Raw genomic sequence first — 24,926 nt, forward strand, 5'->3', positions numbered from 1 at the left:
GGCTCAGCTGCTGTGTGGTCGTGGCAGCTGTAGCTGTTTCGGGAGCCACGGTCTTGTTTCTGTGGATCACTTGTGTGTTGGCTGCCTGGACCAGCAAGGGTTCTTCTTCGCTTGGTTTATTGGGATGGTACTTTACCGTCAGTGAGGCTCAGGTATGCAGATGGAAGATGCAATCTCTGGTTTCTTTACACGTCACTGTTTATTAAGGGGAAATTATTAAACCTCATATGATAATTAGGCTGGGTTAATTAGAAGTGTTTTATGTAGAAGTATATCTGGATTTCTGTGGTCCTACCTTATGAAGAAGGCTGCAGCTGAATGAACGAATAATATTGGTTTCCTGTAGAAGAAAGAGTAATAGACTGGGGGTGAGTAGACCGACTTCCTTCCCTCCCTCCCTCTTTCTATAATTATTGAGATCCTTTTATGTGACAGTTCCGGCAATGCAGAGGAACTTAAGATACTTGAAATATCTCCTTCAAGGAGCTCTCAACTTATTCGAGGAGACAGACAAAAATATACAGATTTTTTTACATAGAAATATATATGCCTTTTAATTAGAGTAGAATAAAGTGATTTTTTTTTTTTTTTTTAAAGAGAAGTATTTTCCCATCCTGAGGTTATACAAATATCCTGGATTTTTTTCCCATATGTTTTATTTTATTTTTATTATTTTATTTTTTAAGATTTATTTATTGATTGATTGATTGCTATGTTGGGTCTTCGTTTCTGTGCCAGGGCTTTCTCTAGTTGCGGCAAGCGGGGGCCACTCTTCATCGCGGTGCGCGGGCCTCTCACTATCATGGCCTCTCTTGCTGCGGAGCACAGGCTCCAGACGCGCAGGCTCAGTAGTTGTGGCTCACGGGCCCAGTTGCTGCACGGCATGTGGGATCTTCCCAGACCAGGGCGCGAACCTGTGTCCCCTGCATTAGCAGGCAGATTCTCAACCACTGCGCCACCAGGGAAGCCCTATTTTATTTTTTTTTAAGAAATAAAGTGATTTTTTTTTATGTCAAATCATATTTAATACTTCTGATTATTGTTCTGTTTGTCAGTATTGATGCAGAATTAAAAGTCTCATTCATATAGGAATAAAGTGATTTTTATAATAGGTTTAAATCTGTCATCTTGCTGTTTGTTTTCTACTTGTCTCATGTGTTCTTTGATTTCCTTTCTCTTGTTTTACTGCCTTCTTTGAGATTGTTTTTTAAATTATATGATTCTGTTTTACATCCTTTGTTAGCTTATTAGCTATAGCACCGTTTTGTTCCTTGGTGGTTGCTTGAGGTTTTATACTATACTGTATCACAGTATGTCATCACGTGGTGTTATACCACTTCATGTAAAGTGGAAGAACCTTCAATATTTCTGTTTTTGCCCTCCTCAACCTCTATGCAATTGTTTTCATACATTTTAGTTTTACACGTGTTTTAAGCCCTGTGCTACATTGCTATTCTTTTGTTTTAAACAATTATCTATTACAGATTTAATTAGGAAAAAACTTTATATATTGACTCATGTAGTTACCACTTTTGGTACTTTTCATTCCTCTGTGTAAATCTGTGTTGTCTGATGGCCTTTTCCTTCTGCCTGAAGGACTCCTTTTTGCATTTCTTGTAGTGTGGGTTTGTTGGTGATGAATTATTTCAGCTTTTGTATATCTGAAAAAGGCTTTCTTTTGCCTTCATTTTTTTTTTAAATTTTATTTATTTATTTATTTATTTTTGGCTGTGTTGGGTCTTCGTTTCTGTGCGAGGGCTTTCTCTAGTTGCGGCGTGCGAGGGCTTTCTCTAGTTGCGGCAAGCGGGGGCCACTCTTCATCGCGGTGCGCGGGCCTCTCACCACCGCGGCCTCTCTTGTTGCGGAGCACAGGCTCCAGACGCGCAGGCTCAGTAGCTGTGGCTCACGCGCCCAGTTGCTCCGCGGCATGTGGGATCTTACCAGACCAGGGCTCGAACCCGTGTCCCCTGCATTGGCAGGCAGATTCTCAACCACTGCGCCACCAGGGAAGCCCCTTGCCTTCATTTTTGCAGGATTTTTTTTGTTATTTAATTTTGTTTTATTTTTGAAGGATATTTTCTGATGTGTCTAGAATTGGCAGTTTTTTTCCTTTTTGCACTTTAAGGGTGTTATTCCACTGTCTGCTGGATCACAGTGCTTCTCATGAGGGCTCTGCAGTCATCTTTTGTTCGTTCCTTTCAAATGTAATGTTTTTTACCCCCTGATTTTCTTCTAACAACTGATTTTGAATGATTTTAATTATAATATATCTCAGTGTAGTTTTCTTCATGCTTCTTTACTTGGGATTTGTTGAGCTTCTTGGTTCTGTGGATGTATAGTTTTAATCAAATTTGGACAAATTTTGGCCATTATTTCTTCAAATATTTTTCTGCCACCCCCTCTCTTTCTTCTTTTTGGGGACTCCAATTACATGTATAATAGGCCACTTGAATTTGACCCATAGCTCACAGATGTGCTTTTCATATTTTAAAATTATTTTTTCTGTCCTGCTTTACCTGACTGGATAGTTTCTATTGCTGTCTTCAAGTTTAACTCAGTAATCTTTTCGTCTCTAATGCTGAATCTTCTAGTAATTCTATCCAGCGTATTTTTCCAGCTTAGATGTAGCTTTCATCTCTAGAAGTTCAGTTTAGGTCTTTTTCTAACTTCCATGTCTCTACTTAATTTTCAGAGCTTATGGAATACAATTATAACTGTTTTAATGTCCTTATCTGCTAACATCTGTGTCATTTCTGGGTCAGTTTTGGTTGCTGGATTATTCTCTCCATTATTGGTCATGTTTTCCTATCTTTTTGCATGCCTGGTAATCTTTGATTGGATGCCAGATCTAATTTTATGTTTTGGGGTACTGGATATTTTTGAATTCCTATACACATTCTTGAGCTTTGTTCTGGGATGAAGATAAATTACTTGGAAACAGCTTGAGCCTTTTCATCTTGCTTTTATGATTTGTTGGGTGAGACCAGAGCTGGCTCACTATACAGCTAATTTTTTCCCCCACCATTGAGGCAGAACACTTCTGTGTACTCTGCCCAATGCCTTGGAATCTTGAGGTTTTCTGTCTGACTGGTAGGAACAGGCACAGTTCCCAGCTGGCTGTGAGTACCAGGCATGCCTTCAATCTTTTCAGATGGTTCTTTCCCGTTATTGGGGAGTTTTTCTCTCACATATGCACTAAGCAGTACTCATGCAAGTACTTACAGTAATCCTCTGCAGACCCTTGAGTTCAGTCTCTGCGCAGCTTTTGTCTCTCCAGTACTCAATCTTGCAAACTTCAGCCACAGGGGCTCCCCTCTCTACTTCTGTGTCCTCAACTTGGGGAGAATACTGAGCTCTGCTTGTGTTGTCTCTCCCTGCTGCACAGCCTGGAAACTTTCAAGGCAGTAAGCTTGGGTAATGGTAGGGCTCAACCTTGTTTGTTTCCCATCTCTCTTGGATCATCATCCTTTGTTGCCTGATGTTTTGTGTCCTGAAAACTGTTGTTTCATGCATTTTGTCCAGTTTTTGGTATTTCAGGTGGGAGAGTAAATCCTCTGTTACTCCATCTTGGTTACAAGCAGAATCCTGCACTGCAATTTTAGTAACTGCGTAGTGTGTATTGTGGTCAGCTACAGGTCTCTCCATCCTATACTGTGCAGTCTTTTCATACCTACCTAAATGCAGAATTTTGTAGAATCCTATGTATCTTGGGAGAGAAAGATATAAAGAACTAATATAATACAGTGTGATTTCTATGATAGTGGTATGAGCAACATATAATGTAGGAGTCCAAAAGAACTAGAATTTTCTCTGGGGATCTTTTAAATGCTTATTCTGTATCTGAGATTAGCTGATCAGTTGGACTCAGTTCCATCTTCAAGTAGATAAGCAGTGCTTTATTTATATGCGAGATGTTTACATAAATGTGGAAGAGGATAGAAGACAAAGCCTTGTAATGTTGCCACTAGAGACTTGTAATCCAAATTGACTTTGTTCCATTAATCATCACCCTATGAATTGGATGTTTACCCAGCCACTGATCCACTTGTGCCATCATCCATTTTCCATTTACCATTTACCTCGTTTATCTGCAAGTCAAGAGTCTTTTTGTGCAAGAGACTCGTGATAATTGTGGCATATTACTTGAAGCCTCATGAGAAACTTTATTAAATGTTTTCTGAAATCAGGATTTTCTACTTGTTTGCTCTGCTAGTCTGTTAAAATAAGGAAATGTGATTGCTTTGGTGTGGCTTTTCCATGCTTTTCGTGTCTTACGTGGCTCAAAGTATTTAAATAGGTTGTGGAGCAGTGCTGAGAATTCATGCCAGGTTCCTAGAGTTTGATTTTCCCACTTTTGGGGGCAATATTTATTTTAATCTCCTGTTGCCCATCTGATTCTTTATTTATTTTTGAAGATTATTGATGACAGTTCCCCAGTCGTTCATTGTACTGAAATATACTGTTACTTGTTTTTGCTGTATGGGCCAGTGCATGGTTCATTTTCATAAGTGTTCCTTAGGTCTTTGAAAAACATGTGCATCCTGTAGTTGTTGAGTGCAGCGTTCTCTATGTGTCCTTGATCGAGTTTACTGTGTTGCTTCAGATCTTAGAGCTCTACTGAGTTTTGATCTATGAGATCTGTTATATACTGAGAGATCTTAAAATATCTCCCTGTGATTTTGGATTAGCTTATTGTTTCTTTATGTATTTTGAGTCTGTGTTATTAGACGCATACATGTTTTAAATTGTATTATCATCCTGGTGAATTAAACCTTAGTGGCATTGGATTGTTGTCTATCATTATTTATACAAAGAAAAATGATTTTGCTACAGTTTTATAATCACTTTTTGATATGAGGCTTTGAATCAGTTCAACTTTGTGTTCCCTGTTTTTTCATTCAGGTTATCAGTTGATTGGGAGCCACTCTGGGGTGAAGCTTTGCAGGTGGACAAAGGTATTTGTTTTTATTCAAATATTATTTCTGTTTTATGCAACTTTTATATGGCTATTATATGCAATGAATTTTACCATTTAAAAGGTATAATTTACATTTAATAAAATATAATGATTTTGAGTGAATTAGTTAAATGAGTTCAGCTTTTTTTTTTTTTTTAACCTTTTGGCCATGACGCATGGCATGTGGGATCTTAGTTCCCCGACCAGGGATCAAACCCGTGGCCCTTGCATTGGAAGCGTGGAGTCTTAACCACTGGACCGCCAGGGAAGTCCAAGTTCAGCGTATTTTGATGGATGTAAAAACCCTTATCCACCCCCTGAATTAAGCTATAGACTACTCTCCTCACCCCGATAAGTTCACTTATGCCCATTTCTGGTCACTGCCGCCTCCTCCACAGCCAGGCAACAGTTGTTCCCGTTGCTATCACTGTAGTTTAGCTTTGCCTGTTGTAGAGTGTCACGTGAATAGGATCATATAACGTGTAGCTTTTTGCAAGTGGCTTCTTAAACTCAACATAAGGTTTCAGAGATTTATCCACATGTAATGTGTATCAGTAGTTCATTCCTTTTTATTGGTGAGTACTATTCAGTAGTATGAACATACCACAGTTTTTAATCTGTTGATAGTTATTTGAGTTGTTCTCAGTTTTTGGCTATTATGAATAAAACGGCTATGAATGTGTTTATACAATGGTTTTTTTGGTGAACATATGTTTCGATTTCATTTGGGTACATACCTAGGAGTGGAATTGTTAAGTCGTAGGGCTGGTATATATTTAACTTTATAAGAAACTCCCAGTCTGTTTTCAGTGTGGTCGTACTATTTTATACTTGCATCAGCAATTTATGAAAGTTGCTACGTATTCTCATCATCATCTGGGATTACACATCTTTTTCCTGATGAGTGTGAAGTGGTACCATTTTGGTTTTAATTTACATTTTGCTGATGACTATCGATGATGAGGAGCACCTTTTCATGTGCATATTGGCCTTTCATAGTTGTGAAGTGTTTGTTCAAATATTTTACCCAAGTTGAGTTGTCTGACTTTGTATTATTGACTTGTAGGAGTTCTCTATATATTGTGGATATGAGTGTTTTGCCTGATGTGCAGTATGATTATTTTCTCCTAGTCTGTGGCTTCCTTTTTCATTTTCCTAATGGTATCTTTTGAAGTTGTTTTTTTTTTTTTTTAAATTAATTAATTAACTAACTTATTTATTTTTGGCTGTGTTGGGTCTTCATTGCTACGTGTGGGGTTTCTGTAGTGGCAGTGAGCAGGGGCTACTCTTTGTTGCGGTGCACAGGCTTCTCATTGCAGTGGTCTCTCTTGTTGCGGAGCATGGGCTCTAGGCACGTGGGCTTTAGTAGTTGTGGCATGTGGGCTCATTAGTTGCGGCTAATAGGCTCTGGAGCGCAGGCTCAGTAGTTGTGGCACATGGGCTTCGTTGCTCTGCGGCATGTGGGATCTTCCTGGACCAAGGCTTAAACCCATGTCCCCTGCATTGGCAGGTGGATTCTTAACCACTGTGCCACTAGGGAAGTCCCTCTTTTGAAGTTTTTAATTTGAATAAAGTCCAATTTATCATTTTTTCTTTTATGGTTAGTACTTTTTGTATTTTAAGAAATCTTTGTCAGGTTTAAGGTCGCAAAGATAGTCTGTGTTTTCTTCTGGAAGCTTCATATATAGTTTTAACTTTTATGTTTGGGTCTGTGAATTAATTTTTATGAATGGTATAAGGTAAAGGTCAAGATTGTTCCTTCCTACCACCTGCCCCCTATATGGATATTCAGGTGTTTTAGCATCATTTGTTGAAAAAGATTTTCCTTCTACCATTGAATTACTTTTAGGACTTTGTAGAAAATTCAGTCAACTATATGGGTAGGCCTGTGTCTGGACTGCTCTTATACTGTTGCATTGGTGTGTTTGTCTATCGTGAAGCCAGTACCACATTGTCTTGATTACTCTGGCTTTGTAATAAGTCTGAAATCATGCAGTATAAGTTCTCTGTCTTGTTTTTTTAATTTTCAAGATTGTTTCCCCTCTTTGGGGCCTTTTGCATTTCCATATACATTTTAGGATCAGCCTGTGAATTTCTGTTGTTTGTATTTGTTCTGTTTTCTTAGATTCTATATTTGTCTATTTGTTATCTCATCACCACAGGGTCAATTACATGAACTATAATTTCTTATTTTCTGCATTCTTGATGCTCTGCAGTTTTATAGAGACTGCCCCTCCCTGGGGCTAATTCCTAAAGATTAACAGCAGTTTACCTTGAGCATGCCTTTCATATGTAATTCTGAATCTGTAGCTTTCAGCTACCTCCTTATCTAACTCTCTCACATACCAAGCCAATATTTTCCCTGTCCTAAATCATCCCAGGCCCAGCTATCAGAAAACTAGAGATAGCCTTGTAGAGCAAAGCCCACTGGAATAATTCATACTAGCCAATCCTGCATTGTTTACTTTGCTCTGCCTTTCCTTTCCTGAGGAAGCTCCAGTAAAGGCTCTGGCCCAGGCTTCCCCCTCACTCCTCTGTCTCCTGAACAAACCCTGTGTGGTGTGGTGTGCACCCTTCTCTTGGGATATGTAAGTACTATATTCCTTCAATAGCGTTGGCCTATGTTGGCACTCAGCCACCTCCATAAATTAAAATCCTATGGGCACAAATAAGATAGCATTAAAAATTATTTTATTTTATTTTTTAATGAAAATACAGTGACAATATTATGTTAGTTTCAGATATATGACATAAGTTGACAATTGCATACGTTATGAAAGGATCACCACAATAAGTCTAGTAACCATCTGTCCCCCTACAAAATTATTACAATATTGTTGACCATATTCCTTCTGTTGTATATTATATCCCTGTGATGTATTTATTATATAACTGGAGCTTTGAACCTCTTAATTCCCTTCACCTGGTTTGTCCATCCTCTCTCCTCTCCCTTCTGGCAATGACCCATTCTCTGTATCTGAGTCTGTTTTCATTTTGTTTTGTTTGTTTGTTTTGTTTTATAGATTCCGCATATGAGTGAGATCATGTGGTATTTGTCTTTCTCTCTCTGACTTATTTTACTTACCATGGTACCCTCAAGGTCCGTCCATGTTGTTGCAAATGTCAAGATTTCATTCTTTTTTATGATTGAGTAATATTCCATTGTGTGTACACACGCACACACCACAGTTTCTTTATCCATTCCTCTATCAATGGACACTAAGGTTGCTTCCATATCTTGGCTTTGTAAATAATGCTCCATTGAACATCGGGGTGCATATATCTTTTCCACCTACTGTTTTTGTTTTCTTTGGGTAAATATCCAGCAGTGAAATTGCTGGATCATATAGCAGTTCTATTTTTATTTTTTTGAGGAACTTCCATACTGTTCTCCATAGTGGCTGCACCAGTTTACAATCACACCAGCAGTGCATGAGGGTTCCTTTTTCTCCGCATCCTCGCCATCACTTATTATTTGTTGTCTTTTTGATGATAGTGATTCTGAAAGATGTGAGGTAGTATCTCATTGTGGTTTTGATTTGCACGTCACTGATGATTAGTGTTGTTAATCATCTTTTCATGTGCCTATTGGCCATCTGCATTTCCTCTTTGGAAAAATGTCTATTCAGGTCCCCTGCCCATTCTTTATTTTTTAATTTTTATTATTTTTTTTGGCTGCATTGGGTCTTCGTTGCTGCTCGCGGGCTTTCTCTAGATGTGGCAAGCGGGGGCTACTCTCTGTTGCAGTGTGCAGGCTTCTCCTTGTGGTGGCTTCTCTTGTTGCAGAGCACAGGCTCTAGGCGCAAGGGCTTCAGTAGTTGTGGTTTGCGGGCTCTAGGGTGCCGGGTCAGTAGTTGTGGTGCATGGGCTCAGTTACTCAGCAGCATGTGGGATCTTCCCGATCCAGGGATCAAACCAGTGTCCCCTGCATTGGCAGGTGGACTCTTAACCACTGCGCCACCAGGGAAGCCCCCCTGCCCATTCTTTAATGAGGTTGGTTGTTTGTTTGTTGTTGCTATTAAGTTTTATGTGTGTTTACGTATTTTGGATATTAACCCCTTATTGGATATATTGTTTGCAAATATCTTCTCCCATTTAGTAGGTTGCTTTTTTTGTTGTTGATAGCTTCCTTCATTGTGCAAAAGATTTTTAGTTTGATATAGTCCCATGTGTTTATTTTTGCTTTTGTTTCCCTTGCCTTAGGAGACAGATCCAAAAAATATTGCTAAGATTGATGTTAAAGAGCGTGCCACCTATGTTTTCTTCTAGGCGTTTTATGGTCTCAGACCTTACATTTAAGTCTTTGATCCATTTTGAGTTTATTTTTGTATATGGTGAGAGAAAATAGTTCATTTTGATTCTTTTGCATGTAGCTGTCCAGTAATCCCAACATCGTTTACCGAAGAGGCTGTCTTTTTCCCATTGTGTATTCTTGCCTCCTTTGTCGTAGATTAGTTGACCGTGTAAGTGCAGGTTTATTTCTGGGTTCTCTATTCTGTTCCTTTGATCTATGTGGGTGGATTGGAAACAGAACTGGTAGTAAGAGTGGTTGAGGGAAGTGAGGTGGACCTCTGGTGACACTTTCAGAGTAAGATTTAAAGATGACAGGCAACCCCAAAATAAACAAGTTCAATTTCAAATAACTATTGCAAGATAGATTTCTCATCATTGTGCTATAAAAATTAATACATAAAATGACCACACTAACTTTTTAAACAACTTTGATTAGTGAGAATCCTTCATTTCATATGTCTGTTAACTTAATATTTGGTTCCAAGTCTACCAAAAGCATCTCAAATCGCTTCTGTAATGTATTTATAGGTGACACCTACGAATATAACATGGGATACAGGTATTGTGTTGGTGACTTAAATACTAGAAACAGCATTGTTCTCTGTGACATGGTTTTTCAAAATGCTGAAATTTCTTATAAGAGCTTTGCATCAAAGAAAGTGTTTTCTTTCCTCATTTTACATAATAGCTGCATTCCTGGAAAATTCAGTGTATGGTAAGACATGCAGAAAATACTTCATTGGTAAAATGAAGTTGGGATCTAAGCTTGGATGATTATAATAGGTTTTTCACAAGTATGGAGGTCTGGTGAGTCATTTGAAAGGAAGTGGATTAAAGGACACTTTTTGTGTGTGTGTTTGTGTGTGTGTGTGTGTGTGACTATCTTAAGCATTGCAGGAGATGTGAAACACTTGACCCCTCCCTTACTTTTTGCCACTAGGGCCTCCCAACCATTTTGATAACAAAAGTATTTCCACAAATTTCCAAAATACCCCCCAGGGTAGTGTTGGCCCCATTGAGAACCTCTGCCCCAATCCATTTTCATTGCCACCCTTGAAGTTCAGGTTGTCCTCCTGAACATTGCAGCTAGCTTTTTTCCCTCTACTTCTGGCTTCCAGTGAATGCGCCCCGCCCCCCCTGCTCAGTTTATCAGACATTAACCCGGTTAATCTCAAGTTCAGTTCTCATTTAGCCATTCTGTTTTCAGAGCCTATGGTGGCTCTTCATTACATCTTACTCAGTATATCAATTTGGATGTGTAATAGGCATCTTGAACTTAATGTGTCAGAAACGGAATTCCTGATTCCTCTCCTAAATCTGTTCCCCTCAGTCTTCACTCCAGCAGTTTATGGCAATGCTACCTTTCAGTTGCTCAGGCCAAAAACCTGGGAGTCATTTATACTCTTCTGTTGTTGTTGTTTTTTTTTTTTTTTTAAATTTATTTATTTATTTATTTATTGTCTGCATTGGGTCTTTGTTGCTGTGGTGGGCTTTCTCTAGTTGCGGCAAGCGGGGGCTACTCTTCGTTGCGGTGCGTGGGCTTCTCATTGCGGTGGCTTCTCTTGTTGCAGAGCACGGGCTCTAGGCACACGGGCTTTAGTAGTTGCAGCATGTGGGCTCAGTAGTTGTGGCTCGCGGGCTTCAGAGCACAGGCTCAGTAGTTGTGGCACATGGGCTTAGTTGCTCCACGGCATGTGGGATCTTCCTGGACTAGGGCTCGAACCCGTGTCCCCTGCATTGGCAGGCGGATTCTTAGCCACTGCACCACCAGGGAAGTCCTGTTTGTTTGTTTTTTTTACCCTCCCACATCTGTTCTGTGAGCAAATCTTTCAAAATATATCCAGAATGCAACTACTTGCTTTTCACCCCTTGTACTCTTATACCTCAGTCCAAGTCACTGTCATATATTCCTTTTATTATTTAAGTGATCGCCTGCCTGCTTTTCCTGGTTCCATTCTTGTCATCTCCACTGTCTGTTCCCTACACAGCAGCCAGATGTCTCACTCTTTCACTCAGAACCTCCAGGGGTTCCCGTCTTACTCAGTCTGGTCTGCCATGCTTCGGTCCAGCCTTACTAGCCTTCTTGCTGCTCCCTGACCTGAATACACTGAACTCAGACTCCTCTCTGGCTTTCTGGTCTCTGTCTGCTCACTTAGATCTCTGCTCAGTGAGCCTCTATCAGAGAGGCTCTCCCTTGACCGCCTGACGTAAAATAACAACCTTCCCTCCTATCCCCTTACACTGCTTGGAATTTCTCCATAGCAATTATTACCACTTAATAGATTATATCTTGTTTATTATCTGTCTCCTCCCTTCCCTTTTCAGGTCCTCCCCAACCTAAGAGTCTTTGTTTTTCTTTCCAATACCAAAAACAGAGCCTGGCATGTAGTAAACGTTTGTCAGATGAATTATGTAAAGCCCTGAACCCGAGAAAGACCCTACTTAGTGTAGTTCTGATCTACTTGTTCAGCTTTATTGTCTGTTTTAACCTTCATACATCATGTGCTGCTTCTCTTCCCCGCTCTGATCTTCACCTGACTGAATCCTACCCATCTGTACCAGTCAGGGGAACAGAAACCATCCTGGGTATTTTAGCAAGAACAGATTTAATAAAGTAAATTAACTGAATGCTTACAAAGCCACTGAAAGGCCTGGGGTAGTGAAGGTCAGAGAGAACTGCTTCTTGCTTTGAGAAAGTCGAAAAGTGCTGGACTCACAGGACACCACTGGAAGTGACCTGAGACGCTGGCAACATTAAAGCAAATGTTTCCCAGGAGCTTGCTTGGAAGCTGCTGCAGACTCAGTGTTTGTTGTATGCCCTTGTGTCTGCCAGCTGCTGCCAGGGAGGAATAATGGTTTCTCCTTTCCTGCCATCTAAATCTTGCATAAATGCCTCTTCTTGGTGGAGTCTAAATCAGAACCCCTTGGGCAAGGGAATCTGAGAAATACGGTGTCAGGGTTCCTTAACCCCTGCTTAGAAACGCAGGCACAGGACTCAGTATTAACAGCGTGGTCTACCTCTTTGGATACTCAGCATCTGTACCCACCCTTCTACCTGTATTTATGTTTTCAATCCATAGTATACATAAAACATTTGCTTCTGCCTAACCTGTTGCAACTATTATTCATGCAAGGAAGGATGTATTCACCCTCTCCTTTCACTCTCTTTTGAGATCCTCTAACCTAAGGATGACATTATAATGTTAACCACCACTGACCCATCTTATATAAAACAGTTGGAGGGGAGGAGAAACAATTATATATATCCAAACAAGGAAGATAATATGTATATTTATAACTCTGCTCATATTCACACTTGGTCACCTGGTTATGGTTGGTATTTATACCTTCCTTCTTCCACGGGGCAGGCCATGTTCCTCTGTGCTCTATCAGTAATGCTTCCTTACCAGGTGTGTGATTGTCAATGAAGAGTTTGAGCCGGTAGTGGCCCCTTCTGCAAGCTTTTCTTAAGTTCTACTACTGTAAATGAGAATACTAAAGAGATGTCCCAGAGATCCCCTTGGTTCTTGACAAAATTTGTTTCTATGGCATGAGGCGCTCAAAGGAGCCAGGGGCTAGTGTTAACTGCGGAGGGTCTGCTCTTTCAGCCTACAAGCCAACAAGTCACCTGGCAGAGTTTCATAGATGTTGGTGGAGGACCCAGGACTCCTGGGTCAAAGACAAAGCACAGCAGGCAGGTTGAGATTCATGTCCAGTTGGGGAGACAGATTTCTGCTGCTTCCTGCTCCTTTGTCTTTCCTCAATCCTCCTCCTGTTTGTACTTTTTTAACAGTTTAACCAGTTTAGAATTTATTTTGCTCTGTTATATGAAATAAATATCTAAATCAAGGGTTAGCAAACCTTTTCTTAAAGGGCCAGATAGTGACTTTTTAAGGTTTGTGGGTCATACGATCTTGTTGCAACTTTTCACCTCTGCCATTGTAGCCCCAGAGCAGCCATAGATGTAAGTAAACAAATATGGGTGACAGTATTCCAGCATAACTTTACTTATAGCAAACAGGCAATAGCCTGGCTTTGGCCCATGGGCTGCAGTTTATTGACCTCTGCATTGAACTCTCCATCCCCTGTCAAAAATGGAAGAGTCTGAAATTTTACCCTAGTTGCAGGCTAGCAAGTTAGCCTGCCGCAGGTTCATGGACGCTGGCAGAAGGCAAGTACAGTTTATTACTCATAATAATAACAGTAGCCAGAATATTATCATTTGCTCTGGTTCCTGAGCCCCGGTTCCCATAAAGCAGCACTAGGAAGGCCAGGTGGAACATCTGCACATACGTTGTAGGAGAGGAGCCCCAGACTTAGGGAACATCAATCTTTTATAATTGGCAGTAATCCTGCCTGACCTTTGCCCTAGAGGGACACATCTTCATTATACTGAACAGTAAACATACCCATCATTTGCCCCAGAGGGAGACACTGTATCTTCCAAGACTATTCACCATGGAAAACTTTTTGCAAAGGTCGTCTAGAACAAGGGCATCAGGGCCGCTGCTTGCAGGACATTCAGAGAAAGACCCGTGGAGCATTGTCTCCCCGCACCCCACCTCCATCCCCACCAGGTTGATGTACACAGAGCTTATCGAGCCGTGGTATCCTGCATTCATTCAGCGTGGATCTCCTGGGCTACAGTTGTACTTTCGAGGTTGTATTGCTCTCATTTGCCTTGAGGATAAGAATTCATGAATTAATGAATCTGAGGTTATTTATGATCTTCTTCTCCTAGGTTCATAACATGAAAACTTGGTCCTAAGCATGTATTGCTCTCATGTGTTTTCTTTTTGCACCCTGCTTATCTACTAATTTTTAGATATGGGAGCACTTCCTTTCAAAGTATAATGTCTAAAGACTAACAGTCTGGGCAAGATGGCATAAACCTTTTTCTCCTTGCTCCTTCCTGCTATGCACAACTCTAAACCCTGGAAAACACAAGAGACAACCAAACAAGAACTCTGGAATGGGGTAAGAGGAAGGCTGACTGGTTTGGGACCCCAGCACTGGAAGAACAACAAAGCAGCAGGATGTCTTACATCCCTCCACCTAAAGAAGAAGGCCCAGACCCTGTGTTTACTGAGCCTTAATCTAGCAACAGAAGGCCACTCAGTTAGGCTTGTTCCTCCCTAGTATGGACTGGGAGTCCCTCTGACATATTCAAGGGAGCCCGGAACCACTGGCAAAGGGGATCAGTCGGGAGCCCCACCAACAATAAGCAGCTGGGACAAGTGCTCTCCTTCCCTGCTGGACCGTAAATTCCCCTCTCCTGCTAAGAGATGCCAGGCGGTCAAGTACAAGTGGAAAGAGAGAGACTCCTCCTTACCACCTTTCTCCTGCAACAGTCGACCTGGCCTGTGAAATATTCTCCATGCCTGCTGGGCCCAAGACTCCCTTCCCCCTCTGAGAGATGCCATGGTGGCTGCGTGGCACTGGCAAGAGGGACCCCACCACAAGAAGTGGCCCATCTGGGGAAGCCAAGCCTCTTTGTTCGTGTGTCCTGAGACTTCCCTCTCCCACTCAGAGTTACTGGGGCTGCCCAGGGCCATTGGCCAGAGGGACTCTGCCACACAAGCAGCCTGCTCTGGGAAGCCTGCTGGCCTGAGACTCGCCTCCTCCATTGAGAGACCTCTAGTGGGTCACCCTGGAGAAACCTCTTTCACCCACTCTGATGCTACCAGCAGAGATCAGTGGGAGCCCAAGCAAAATTTCAATGCAAAGCCTCTGAAAATTAAACTGCCGTTGGAGCCACAGCATACAAAAATAGTCCAGGACCTACAGGCTCAACCTAAACAAAGTGCCTGCTGCTAAAATGAAAGAATGAAATAGGATCTGGAGCCTCCTAACATAGTAGACAAAATGTCTAGGATGCAGTAAAAAAAAAAAATCGCCTGTCATTCCAAGAACCATGAAAATCACAACTTGAGCAAAAAAAGATAATGAACTGACACCAACACCAGATGAATCAGATGGTGGAATCATCTGACAAGGATTTTAAAGCAGCTGTCGTAAAAATGCTTCAGCAATCAGTTACAAAGTCTCTTGAAACAAATGAAAGAATAAAAAATCTCAGCAAAGAAATAGAAGTTATAAAAGGAACCAAGCAGGAATTATAAAATTGAAAAAATACAATAACAGAAATAAAAACTCACTGAATGGGCACAGTAATAGAGTGGAGATGACAGAGGATAGAGTCAGGGACCTTACCAAATAACAGAATGATCTGTGACCAAGACAAGTCAATAGAATTTACCCAATCTGAACAGCAGAGAGAGCAAACTCCAAACAGGATGGAACCAAGGACATCCACCTGGAGATACCCTAAAATTAATGATCTGAAAACTAAAGAAGAAAAAAGTCTTGAAAGATGCTAGAGATAAACAATGTACTAACATCAATTTGACGTCAGATTTCTCATCTGAAATCATGGAGGCCAGAGGGAAGCAGCACATGGTTTTCAAGTGTTGAAAGAAAATAACTGTCAATCATTATTTCTGTGACTGGCAAAACGATCCTTCAAGAATGAAGATTAAATAAAGACATTATCAGGTGAAAGAAAACTGAAAGAATCTGTTTCTAGCAAATCTTCTCTTAAAGACCAGCTAAAGGGAGCTCTTCAACCTATTGAAGTGATAAAAGATTCTTAGAGCACCAGAAAGGAAGGCAGAATGATGGAAAGAGCAGAAATATGGGTACATACAGTAGATGATCATTTTCCTTATAACTTTTATAAATCATATTTGATGATTGAAACGAAAATTATAACACCATGTGATACTCAAGACAATAATATTTAATTTAAAAGAGGGAAAATTAAAGGGATCTGAATGGAAGGGATGTTTCCACACTTCACTTGAAGGTGGTAAAATGTTTTTACTAGTAGACTGTGATAGGTCTACTAGTATGTATATTTTTATACCCAGAACAACCACTACAAAAACTATACAAAGAGATACACTGAAAAAGAAAAAAAAATTAAGATGGAATCCTAAAAATGTTTAAGTAACCTGTAGGAAATCAAGAAAAGACTAACAGGAATGAGAATCAGAGGGAATAAGCAGGAAGCAAATAATAAAATAGTAGACTATTTGAGGGCTAATTCATAAATAATTACTTCAGTTGTAAATATTCTACATATATCCATCAAATGATAGAGATTGGCAGTGTGGTTTTAAAAAATGACCCAAATATAAGATGTTTACAGGAAACTCACTTCAAATTCAGTGACACAGGTAGGTCGAGTAAAATGATAGAAAAATCTATACCATGCCAACAGTAATCCAAAAAGCAGGATTGCCTATATTAATACCAGATTAAGTAGACTTCAGAGCAAAGAAAATTACTAGAGACAGAGTGCCATTTTGTAATGATAAAAAGATCAATCTGCATTATATGAATATGTACCAAACATCAGAGGCTCAAAATAAATCAAGCAAAAGCTGACATAGTTGAATGGAGAAATTAAAAAAAAAAACAAAAGAAACCAAACCCACAGTTATAGTTGGTCACTTTGAAATCGCCTCTCAGCAACTGCTAGAACTACTAGACTGAAAATCACAAGGCTGTAGAAAATCTCAGTAGTAGAGTTAGCCAGTAGGATCTAGTTGACATATAGAGAACATACCACCCAGCAACAGCAGAATATGCATTTCTTCCAAGTGCCGATGGAACATTCACCAAGATAGACCATGTCTTAGGCCATAGAACAAACCTCAGCAGATTTATAAGTATTAAAATCATACAGAGTGCATTCTCTGACCATAATGGAATCAAACTAGAAATCAATAATAGAAACAAAAGGAAAATCTCTAAATATGTGGAAATTAAACACACATTTCTGAATAAGCCTTGGGTCAAAGAGGAAGTCTCAAAGGAAATGAAAAAATACATAGAACTGAATGATAGTAAAAAAAAAAAATTATATCGACATATAGGATGCAGCTCAAGCAGTGCTCAGAGAGAAATTTCCAGCAATGCATACTTATATTAGAAATGAGGAAAGATCTCAAATCAGAAACCAATGAAAATCTAAGTAAATGTAAATAAAAATCTAAATGTAAATCGAAATAAGTGTTCATGGATTGAAAGACTCAATATTGTAAAACATCAGTTTTGCCCGAATTGATCTGTGGGTTTAATGCAATTCCTATTAAAATCCCAGGAAGGGTTTTGTAGAAATAGACAACTTACTATAAAATTTAAAAGGAAAGGCACAGGAATGTAAAATAGCTTAAACAGTATTGAGGAAGAATAAAAGGGGAGGAACCATATATCCAGATATTACAGCTCACTGTATTGCTACAGTAATCAAGATGGTATGGTGGAGGGACGGACACATAGATCAATGGGACAGAATGGAGATCTCAGAAACAAACCCACAAATATGCTTAATTGATTTTTTACAAAGGTTTGAAAGCAATTCCTTGGAGGAAGGATAACCTTTCCAACTAATGGTGCTGGGAAAATTAGACATCCATAGGCAAAAAACCAAAAAAACCCACCACCACCAAACCACATACACCAAAAGTACACACACTGACGCATACACACACACAAACATACACACATTTTGAGTTAAAAATTAACTCAAAATGGATCAGGACCTTAAATCTAAAGTGTAAAACTTATAGAACACAGTTTCTAAAAGAAAAACATGCCATCCTTCTCACATGTGTCTGTCCCTTTATCCTTTTAGCCTTTCAGTATTCAGTTTGGACATCTCACCTCTGAGGCGTTCTCACTGGTCCTGGAAGGCTGGGCTGGGTTGGTCATCTGTCCCATGGGCTCCAGTAATACCATGCTGGACATTTGTCTTTTCTCTGCTTGCCCAGCATCTGAGTCTTTTCACGTTTGGGGAATTTCCCATTAAACGGGCTTTGTTTGATGTGAGGGCCCACTGCCTGCTACAGAAGCTAAGGAAGACAGATGCTGTTTCCTGGTACCACGTGGTGGCAACTTGGGTATAAAAGTGTCATCTAGGATAGTCATTCTTTTCAGCCGGAGACTTTGAGTGTGGAGTGAGTGGTGGAGAGGGACTGGGACACGGAGAGCTCATTCTTGTGCTGGTGGCAGCAGTATCTGCCATTCCGGGGTGGTGCTGGTGATGGCATCCAGAGAGGGACGGTGTCCATAGTATATGGCTTCTGGGGGATTGAGTGGTGGTCCTGCTGCCAGCCTTCCTTCGTTCTTGCCTTTATAATGGGTCTATGAGCTGTGAAATCCTTTCAATAAATTCTTTTTCTCTTTAGCCAGACTCCGTTTCTGTTGCTTGCAAAAGAATCGTAATTGATTCAATCAGACTATCATAATAGTATTGCACATTTTTCTTGCTTACTTGCCATTTCCTCCAAACAGATCATGGGTAGGGGCTCTGTCTTATTAGTCATTGTACATTCAGTACACAGCATGCTTTGAAGTACATTAACTAATTGCTAAATAATGAATGAAACATGAAAGTCTTCAACTTGGTTTCTCCATTGGCATGATACTGGTATTTAGTGGTAATTACTCTGTGACTTTTGCATGTGGTGGACTTTGTAGTTTTCAGTGTTACTTGCAAGATATAAATATTTTGTTTGCCTTCTTGAATATTTTATTGGGAACCTGGAAGAGAGTTTGTAGAAACAGTTATCCTGAACAATATTTTTCCTTCACTCTATTTTTCTTAGTGTAAGTACTAAGTGAGATGGACGGGGGAACCTCTTTTATCAGGACCAAAAAATAAGACTTTGTGATCAACTGACATAGTAACAAGCTGGTAGATTTTATGTGGACAGCACTGTAATATCAGTACACTGATGTATATTATACACTGTTATATATGTGTAAAGGCTCTCCATCTATGTCTCCTCGTTTGTGGTTCCCATTGTTAGTTCCATAGTATGTCAGTCACTTAGGCTCAAAACCTCAGTTATCTTGGATGACTTCCTCTGTTTTGCCCCTCTAATTGGGAATGGCACTGACTGTACCTCTTTAGTACCCTTCCCGTTTCCTCCACTAATGTTTTGAGCCAAGTCACCATGACCTTTCTTGCGTAACCTCCTCACAGGTTTCACTTTTACTGAATCAAGCCCATCTTGCACAGAGCTCCTGGATGGATCTTTCTGATGATACCTCAGGAAGCTCGATAGTATCTTGTGATTCCAACCCTGAGTTGATCTGCAGTGTTTCTTCAAATTACCTTTCTTACTGCACTTCCCGTGGTTTTACCAATCACATATTAAATAGTGTTCTTTTTTGGAATAATCTGTTTCTTGTGTACATGCTGTTTGCCCCCTCAACAGTCTCAGTATATTCAAATTCTACCATTCGGTTGACATAGAATATGCTCCAGGTTGCATTCCCTAACCCACCCTCCTTTATTCAATGCAGAGATACTCTTTCAGATGAGCGCTACACCACCCCCCCTATTCTGGGACCCTGACTTATCTCTCCTTTGGCATTATATATTATTGTACTAATATTTGAGGCAGTTGGGTGGATTTGAAAATGAAAGCATCCATGGTCCTCCCTATAGAACTTTCAGAGTTAATGAATCATAGGTTTATCTCATTAGGTTGTAGAAAACCCAGAACAGTATCAAAACCCAGACACCATCAAAACACTATAAGGCTTTAATGTTAATTTTCTGCCTCATGCAGCTACCAGTAGGGGTATTTATGCTTACAAAACACATGGTTTCTTCTTTAAAATGATGCCTTGGTGTTTTGTTTCCTTGCTTTGAGGATTTTATTCAAATTATCGTTTGTTTTTTACTTTCACAGTCCATGCTCCGAGGGAGAGGAGGTTGCTATAAACATACGTTCTATGGCATTGAAAGCCATCGTTGCATGGAAACTACCCCGAGCTTGGCATGTGCAAATAAATGTGTCTTCTGTTGGCGGTAAGTAAAAATGAATGGCCATGGTGACCAAATATGTAATGATCTGTAATAATCAATTTCTGCCCAACACTGCACTCAGATTTACCTAAAGCTCTGTTGTTTCTATAATTAATCCCCTTTTTCATTCCTAATGTTATATTTATGCATTTGTTGTTTTTTTTCTTGATCAGTTTTATCAGGAGCTTGCCAGTTTTTTTGTTTTTTTTTTTTTTTTTTAAAGATGCTGCATTGGGTCTTCGTTGCTGCATGTGGGCTTTCTCTAGCTGCAGTGAGTTGGGGCTACTCTTCGTTGCGGTGTGTGGGCTTCTCATTGCGGTGGCTTCTCTTGTTGTGGAGCATGGACTCTAGGCGCGTGGGCTTCAGTAGTTGTGGCACGCGGGCTCAGTAGTTGTGGCTTGCGGGCTCTAGAGCGCAGGCTCAGTAGTTGTGGTACACGGGCTTAGTTGCTCCACGGCATGTGGGATCTTCCCGGACCAGTGGTTGAACCCGTGTCCCCTGCATCGGCAGGTGGCTTCTTAACCACTGAGCCACCAGGGAAGTCCTGCAAAAGTCTTTATTACTCCATTTTTGGAAAGATATTTGCACTGGGTATAGAATTCTGAGTTAACAAGTTTGTTTCCTTTAAGCATTCTTTCAGGTGTCATTATAGTTTCATCTGGCTTGTTTTCTTTTTTTTTATTTTTATTTTTATTTATTTTTATTTGTTTTCTGATGAGTTGTCAGAAATAATTTTTAACCTTTGTTCTTAAGTAATGTGTCCTTTTTCTCTAAGTTGAAGGTTTTCTTATTTTCTTTTGTTTTCATTAGTTTAGATACCGTATTTTTAGGCTGTTTTAAAATATCCTGGTTGTTGTTTTGTGAGTTTCTTCGATCTGTGGTTAATGGTTTCTCATTAACTTTGGAAAATTGTTGGCCATACTTTTTCTACATTTTTTTCTGCTTTGTTCTCTGTTTCCTTTCTGGGATTTCAATTAGGTCTTCCCATTGCACTGCCTCTCAGAGAGGGTCTTGCAACAATATTCTACTGGTGGTCGTTACTGGATGCTCGTTGCCCTGGTGTTGTATGGCTGTGAGAGGGGTGCATGTTTTATATTGTCCCGAGTAAGTCTCAGTCTTGGCCAGGCACTTGCCATCTACCCCTCTCTGCTAGGTGTCATGACTCAAAATAAGTTGTAAACTACAGCTATAAATAGCTGAGCTTTTTGTAGGAAACCAACCCTGATTTTATAATTATATGGACTCCCTCATAGGCGGTAACTAGCTGAGATTTAATGCAGGGCGTCCTTTAGAACTTCTGCCTCTTTTTTCTAGGCACCACACCAATCCAGTGGGTACTGAATGGCGGTGGAAGATGGACCAGGCTGAAATGATCTTAAAGGAAGCCATTGAAAACCATCAGAACATGATGAAGCAGTTTAGAGGTATTTATTGTCCCTCTACAAAGGGATGCTAATAGCCTGAATTAAATTGGCAGAGGAATTGCCTCCTTTGGCAGGATTTTGTCCTTGCTGGCAAATTCTCGTATAGGAAAGTGAAAACTTTGTAGAAATATTATATAAGTTTTGGCCTTTTTAGTTTTTACTAATAACTTTATATCTTATATGATGGGAGAATTAAAAAACTTAATTCAAAGCTTAGCTATTTATAATATGGTACACTCAGCCTGTAAGTTTTGCCTGGGAATATATCCTCATTCTTCCTAAAAACTTTTGCTATTGTTCTGTCTTGGTGGGTACAAAGCAGCCTTGTGAATGGACTGAAAATTTTAGAACACTGGAAAATTCTTAAGTAATATCAGTTAGTATTGGGAAAGCATTTTTGAATAAATGCCTTACAAAAAAGGAAGGTTAATATTAATCAGATTTCCTCCACATGATCCGCAGTGATGTGTAGAATTCTGCCACTCAGTTTCTAGAATTTCCTGATCTAGTTGTGTCTCGTAGTTCAAAGTATTTGACTCTACTGGAGATTGCTGGTTCTCAAGCTTTAGTGTGCGTCAGAATCATGCATTAAAGTAGAGATTCCTGGTCTCCTTCCCCAGAGAATGATTCAGTAAGTCTGAGGTAGCAACCAAGAATGTGCATTTTGAGCAGATTTCCTGGTGGTATTGATGTTGTTGAACTGGGGACCGTACTTTGAGACCCACTACCATAGATAGATGTGGAGGACTTGTAAAGTAATATAACGACAGCTGCAGATGATCAACTGAAATAAATCTATTAGGTTCCCTGTTAAATGTGCATGCCTCTGTCTCCACCTGCCACTTGTTAGTCCTCTCCCCTTTATTCTCCTTTCCTTTCATATACAACAACAAAAAAGATGAATTCCAACCAAGGTTGTTTTGACATAGGCACTCTTGTGGTGCTAGCATCATCAATGGGAGTCTTTATAAACCCCAGTAATTAGCATTTTGAAGATCAGGTGATTCTTTCATGCAAAGAAATTCGTTCGGTCAGGTCACTGCTTCTTGAGATCACAGTGCTTCTGATGTTGTTTTCCTAACATCACCCAGCAGTTCTCCAGGTCTCAGCAGACACTGCCTGGGTGTCCGACAAATTTAATTCAATCCTGACACTGTCTGGAGATAGCATCAGGCCCCGCAGGTTAAGGATTCAGTCCTATAAGACTGCCCCCCACTTCAGATGTCAATCACAAGTCTGGGATGTTACCTGTGCTTCTGACCAACTGGCTATAAATTCGAAGTTCCCGCACCCTCCTCCTTGGATTCCTGGTTTGTTAGAATGGCTCACAGAACAGAGAAACATTTACTTATTTTTACCATTTTATTATAAAGGATATATAGAGGTCACAGAAGAACAGCCAGGTGGAGAAGTACATCTGGAAGGGTCCCGAGGCCAGGAGCTTCTGTCCCCATGGAGTTGGCCACCCTCCTGGCATGTTCACCAACCCAGAAGCTCATCAAATCTTGTTCAAGAGGTTACAGAGCTTAATTTGTAGGCCCCTCTTCCCTTTCTCACAGGTCTGTGTGGTTGAAAGTTCCAGTCCCTTAAACACTTGGTCTTTCTGGTGACCAGCCCCAGCCTGAGACTATTTAGGGGTTCTACCCTATGTCACTCCATTTGCATAAATTTAGGTATGCTCAAAGGGGGCTCCTTATGAAGGACAAAAGACACTCCTACCACTCAGGAAATCCCAGAGGTTCTAGGAGCTTTGTGTCGGGAACCAGGAACAAAGACCAAATCTATTTGTTATTTTTTACCACAGTACTTATTATTACTATTCTGATTTCCTAGGAGAAATTGGGAAAGCAATGCAAATAATGATTCAAGATCAATAATAATTTATAAAGGATAGTCAATTATACCTTTATTTTATTCTTTATGAATTTTCTAGGGAAAGTTGCCCTGTACATATTTGTGTGTGTCTACGTATGTGCTAACCTATTGTACATCTTCAGAGATGCTAATAAATATTTTAATATTTCATCTTGGCTTTTAGTCTCAAGCATTTTTTTTTTTTGAACAAGTCATTTTCTCTTATTTGGATAAAGCAGTGTCTCTTACCAGTCTTTTGGAAAATTAAATGAAACTGTATGGTGAAGAACTAGGAAGTCTCCACATCAGGAACTAATTAGCTTTTCTTAGACTGTTTGTTGATTTAGTTAATATTATTGATTGTTGATCTTCAAATAAACCATATGCCTTTTAAATATATTTCAAGGCAAAGTCTTCTTTTCTTTTGGATAGTTACTAGTCAGAATTCTCCAGAGAAACAGAGTCAATAGGATGCTGTTTGGGTGTGTGTATATATAGAGAGAGAGATAGATTGATAGAGTGAGGTTGGCTTAAGGAATTGGATCATGTAATCGTGCAGGTTTGGCCAATCAAAAAGATAGATAAAAATAATCCATTGGGGTAGACCAGCAGGCTAGAAATTTAAGGAAGAATTGCAGTTCAGATGCAGAGGCAGTCTGCTGGCAGAATTCCTTCTTGCTTGGGGGAGGTCAGCCTTTGTTCTTTTAAGGCTTTCAGTTGATTGGGTGAGGCCCACCCACATTAGAGAGGGCAGTCTGCTTTACTCAAAGCCCACTGACTTAAACATTAATCTCATCCAAAAGACACCTTCACGGCAACATCCAGAATAATGTTTGAGCAAATATCTGGGCACCATGGCCCAGCCAAGTTGACACATAAAATGAACCATCCCTGGTAATAATATCAGAAGCAGGGAAATGCCAGTAATTTTATCTTTAGGGTCTAATCAGTTTGTTTTGGTTTAGTGCCTAAAGAGTCAGTTGAACCCTTAAATAATGGGGTGATGGCTGAAGATGTGTTTCCTGGACATCTGGGAATCTCCCTGAATAAACTGTGTCCCAGGGGGTTTGTATGGGAGGAAGCAGCCCTGAGGAGTAGACATTCATTTTTCCATTCCGAGGTGTCCTTGATACAGAATGACAATCTGAGTTTTGACGGTAATTTTTCTGACAGGAGTATTTTTGCAAGTGCACTTTAAATGGAAATAAGAGATGAATAAATCATGAGGCTGCCTTTCTTCATGTTAATAACGTGTTAGGTGAGGTCGGTGAACACATAGTTTTTGTTGTCTGCCTAGCTTGTTGGAGGATGCAGAAAGGTGTACCTGGTTAGTAACCTTGTGCTTGCCTTTTTTTTTTTAAATATTTATTATTATTTATTATTTATTTATTTATGCTGCGCTGGGTCTTAGTTGTGGCATGCAGGATCTTCAGTTGCAGCATGCGGACTTCTTAGTTGAGGCATGCGGACTCCTAGTTGCAGCATGCATGCGGGATCTAGTTCCCCGACCAGG

At 40.1% G+C, this 24,926-nt stretch overlaps 1 protein-coding gene across 3 annotated transcripts in view; it reads left to right on the forward strand.

Moving 5' to 3' along the window:
• The window catches only part of LOC309646222 (S-adenosyl-L-methionine-dependent tRNA 4-demethylwyosine synthase TYW1), a 229,241-nt gene that overhangs the window by 38,407 nt on the left and 165,908 nt on the right, over positions 1 to 24,926 (forward strand). For all 3 annotated transcript variants that reach the window (XM_082432337.1, XM_082432336.1, XM_082432335.1), the window contains exons 9-11: positions 4,903 to 4,955; positions 20,020 to 20,138; positions 21,450 to 21,559. In XM_082432337.1, the coding sequence (XP_082288463.1) occupies positions 4,903 to 4,955; positions 20,020 to 20,138; positions 21,450 to 21,559 (282 nt within the window). The remainder of the gene's footprint in view (positions 1 to 4,902; positions 4,956 to 20,019; positions 20,139 to 21,449; positions 21,560 to 24,926) is intronic.

Source organism: Balaenoptera physalus (assembly GCF_965194825.1).
Source record: "Balaenoptera physalus genome assembly, chromosome: 16".
Taxonomy (NCBI): Eukaryota; Metazoa; Chordata; class Mammalia; order Artiodactyla; family Balaenopteridae; genus Balaenoptera; species Balaenoptera physalus.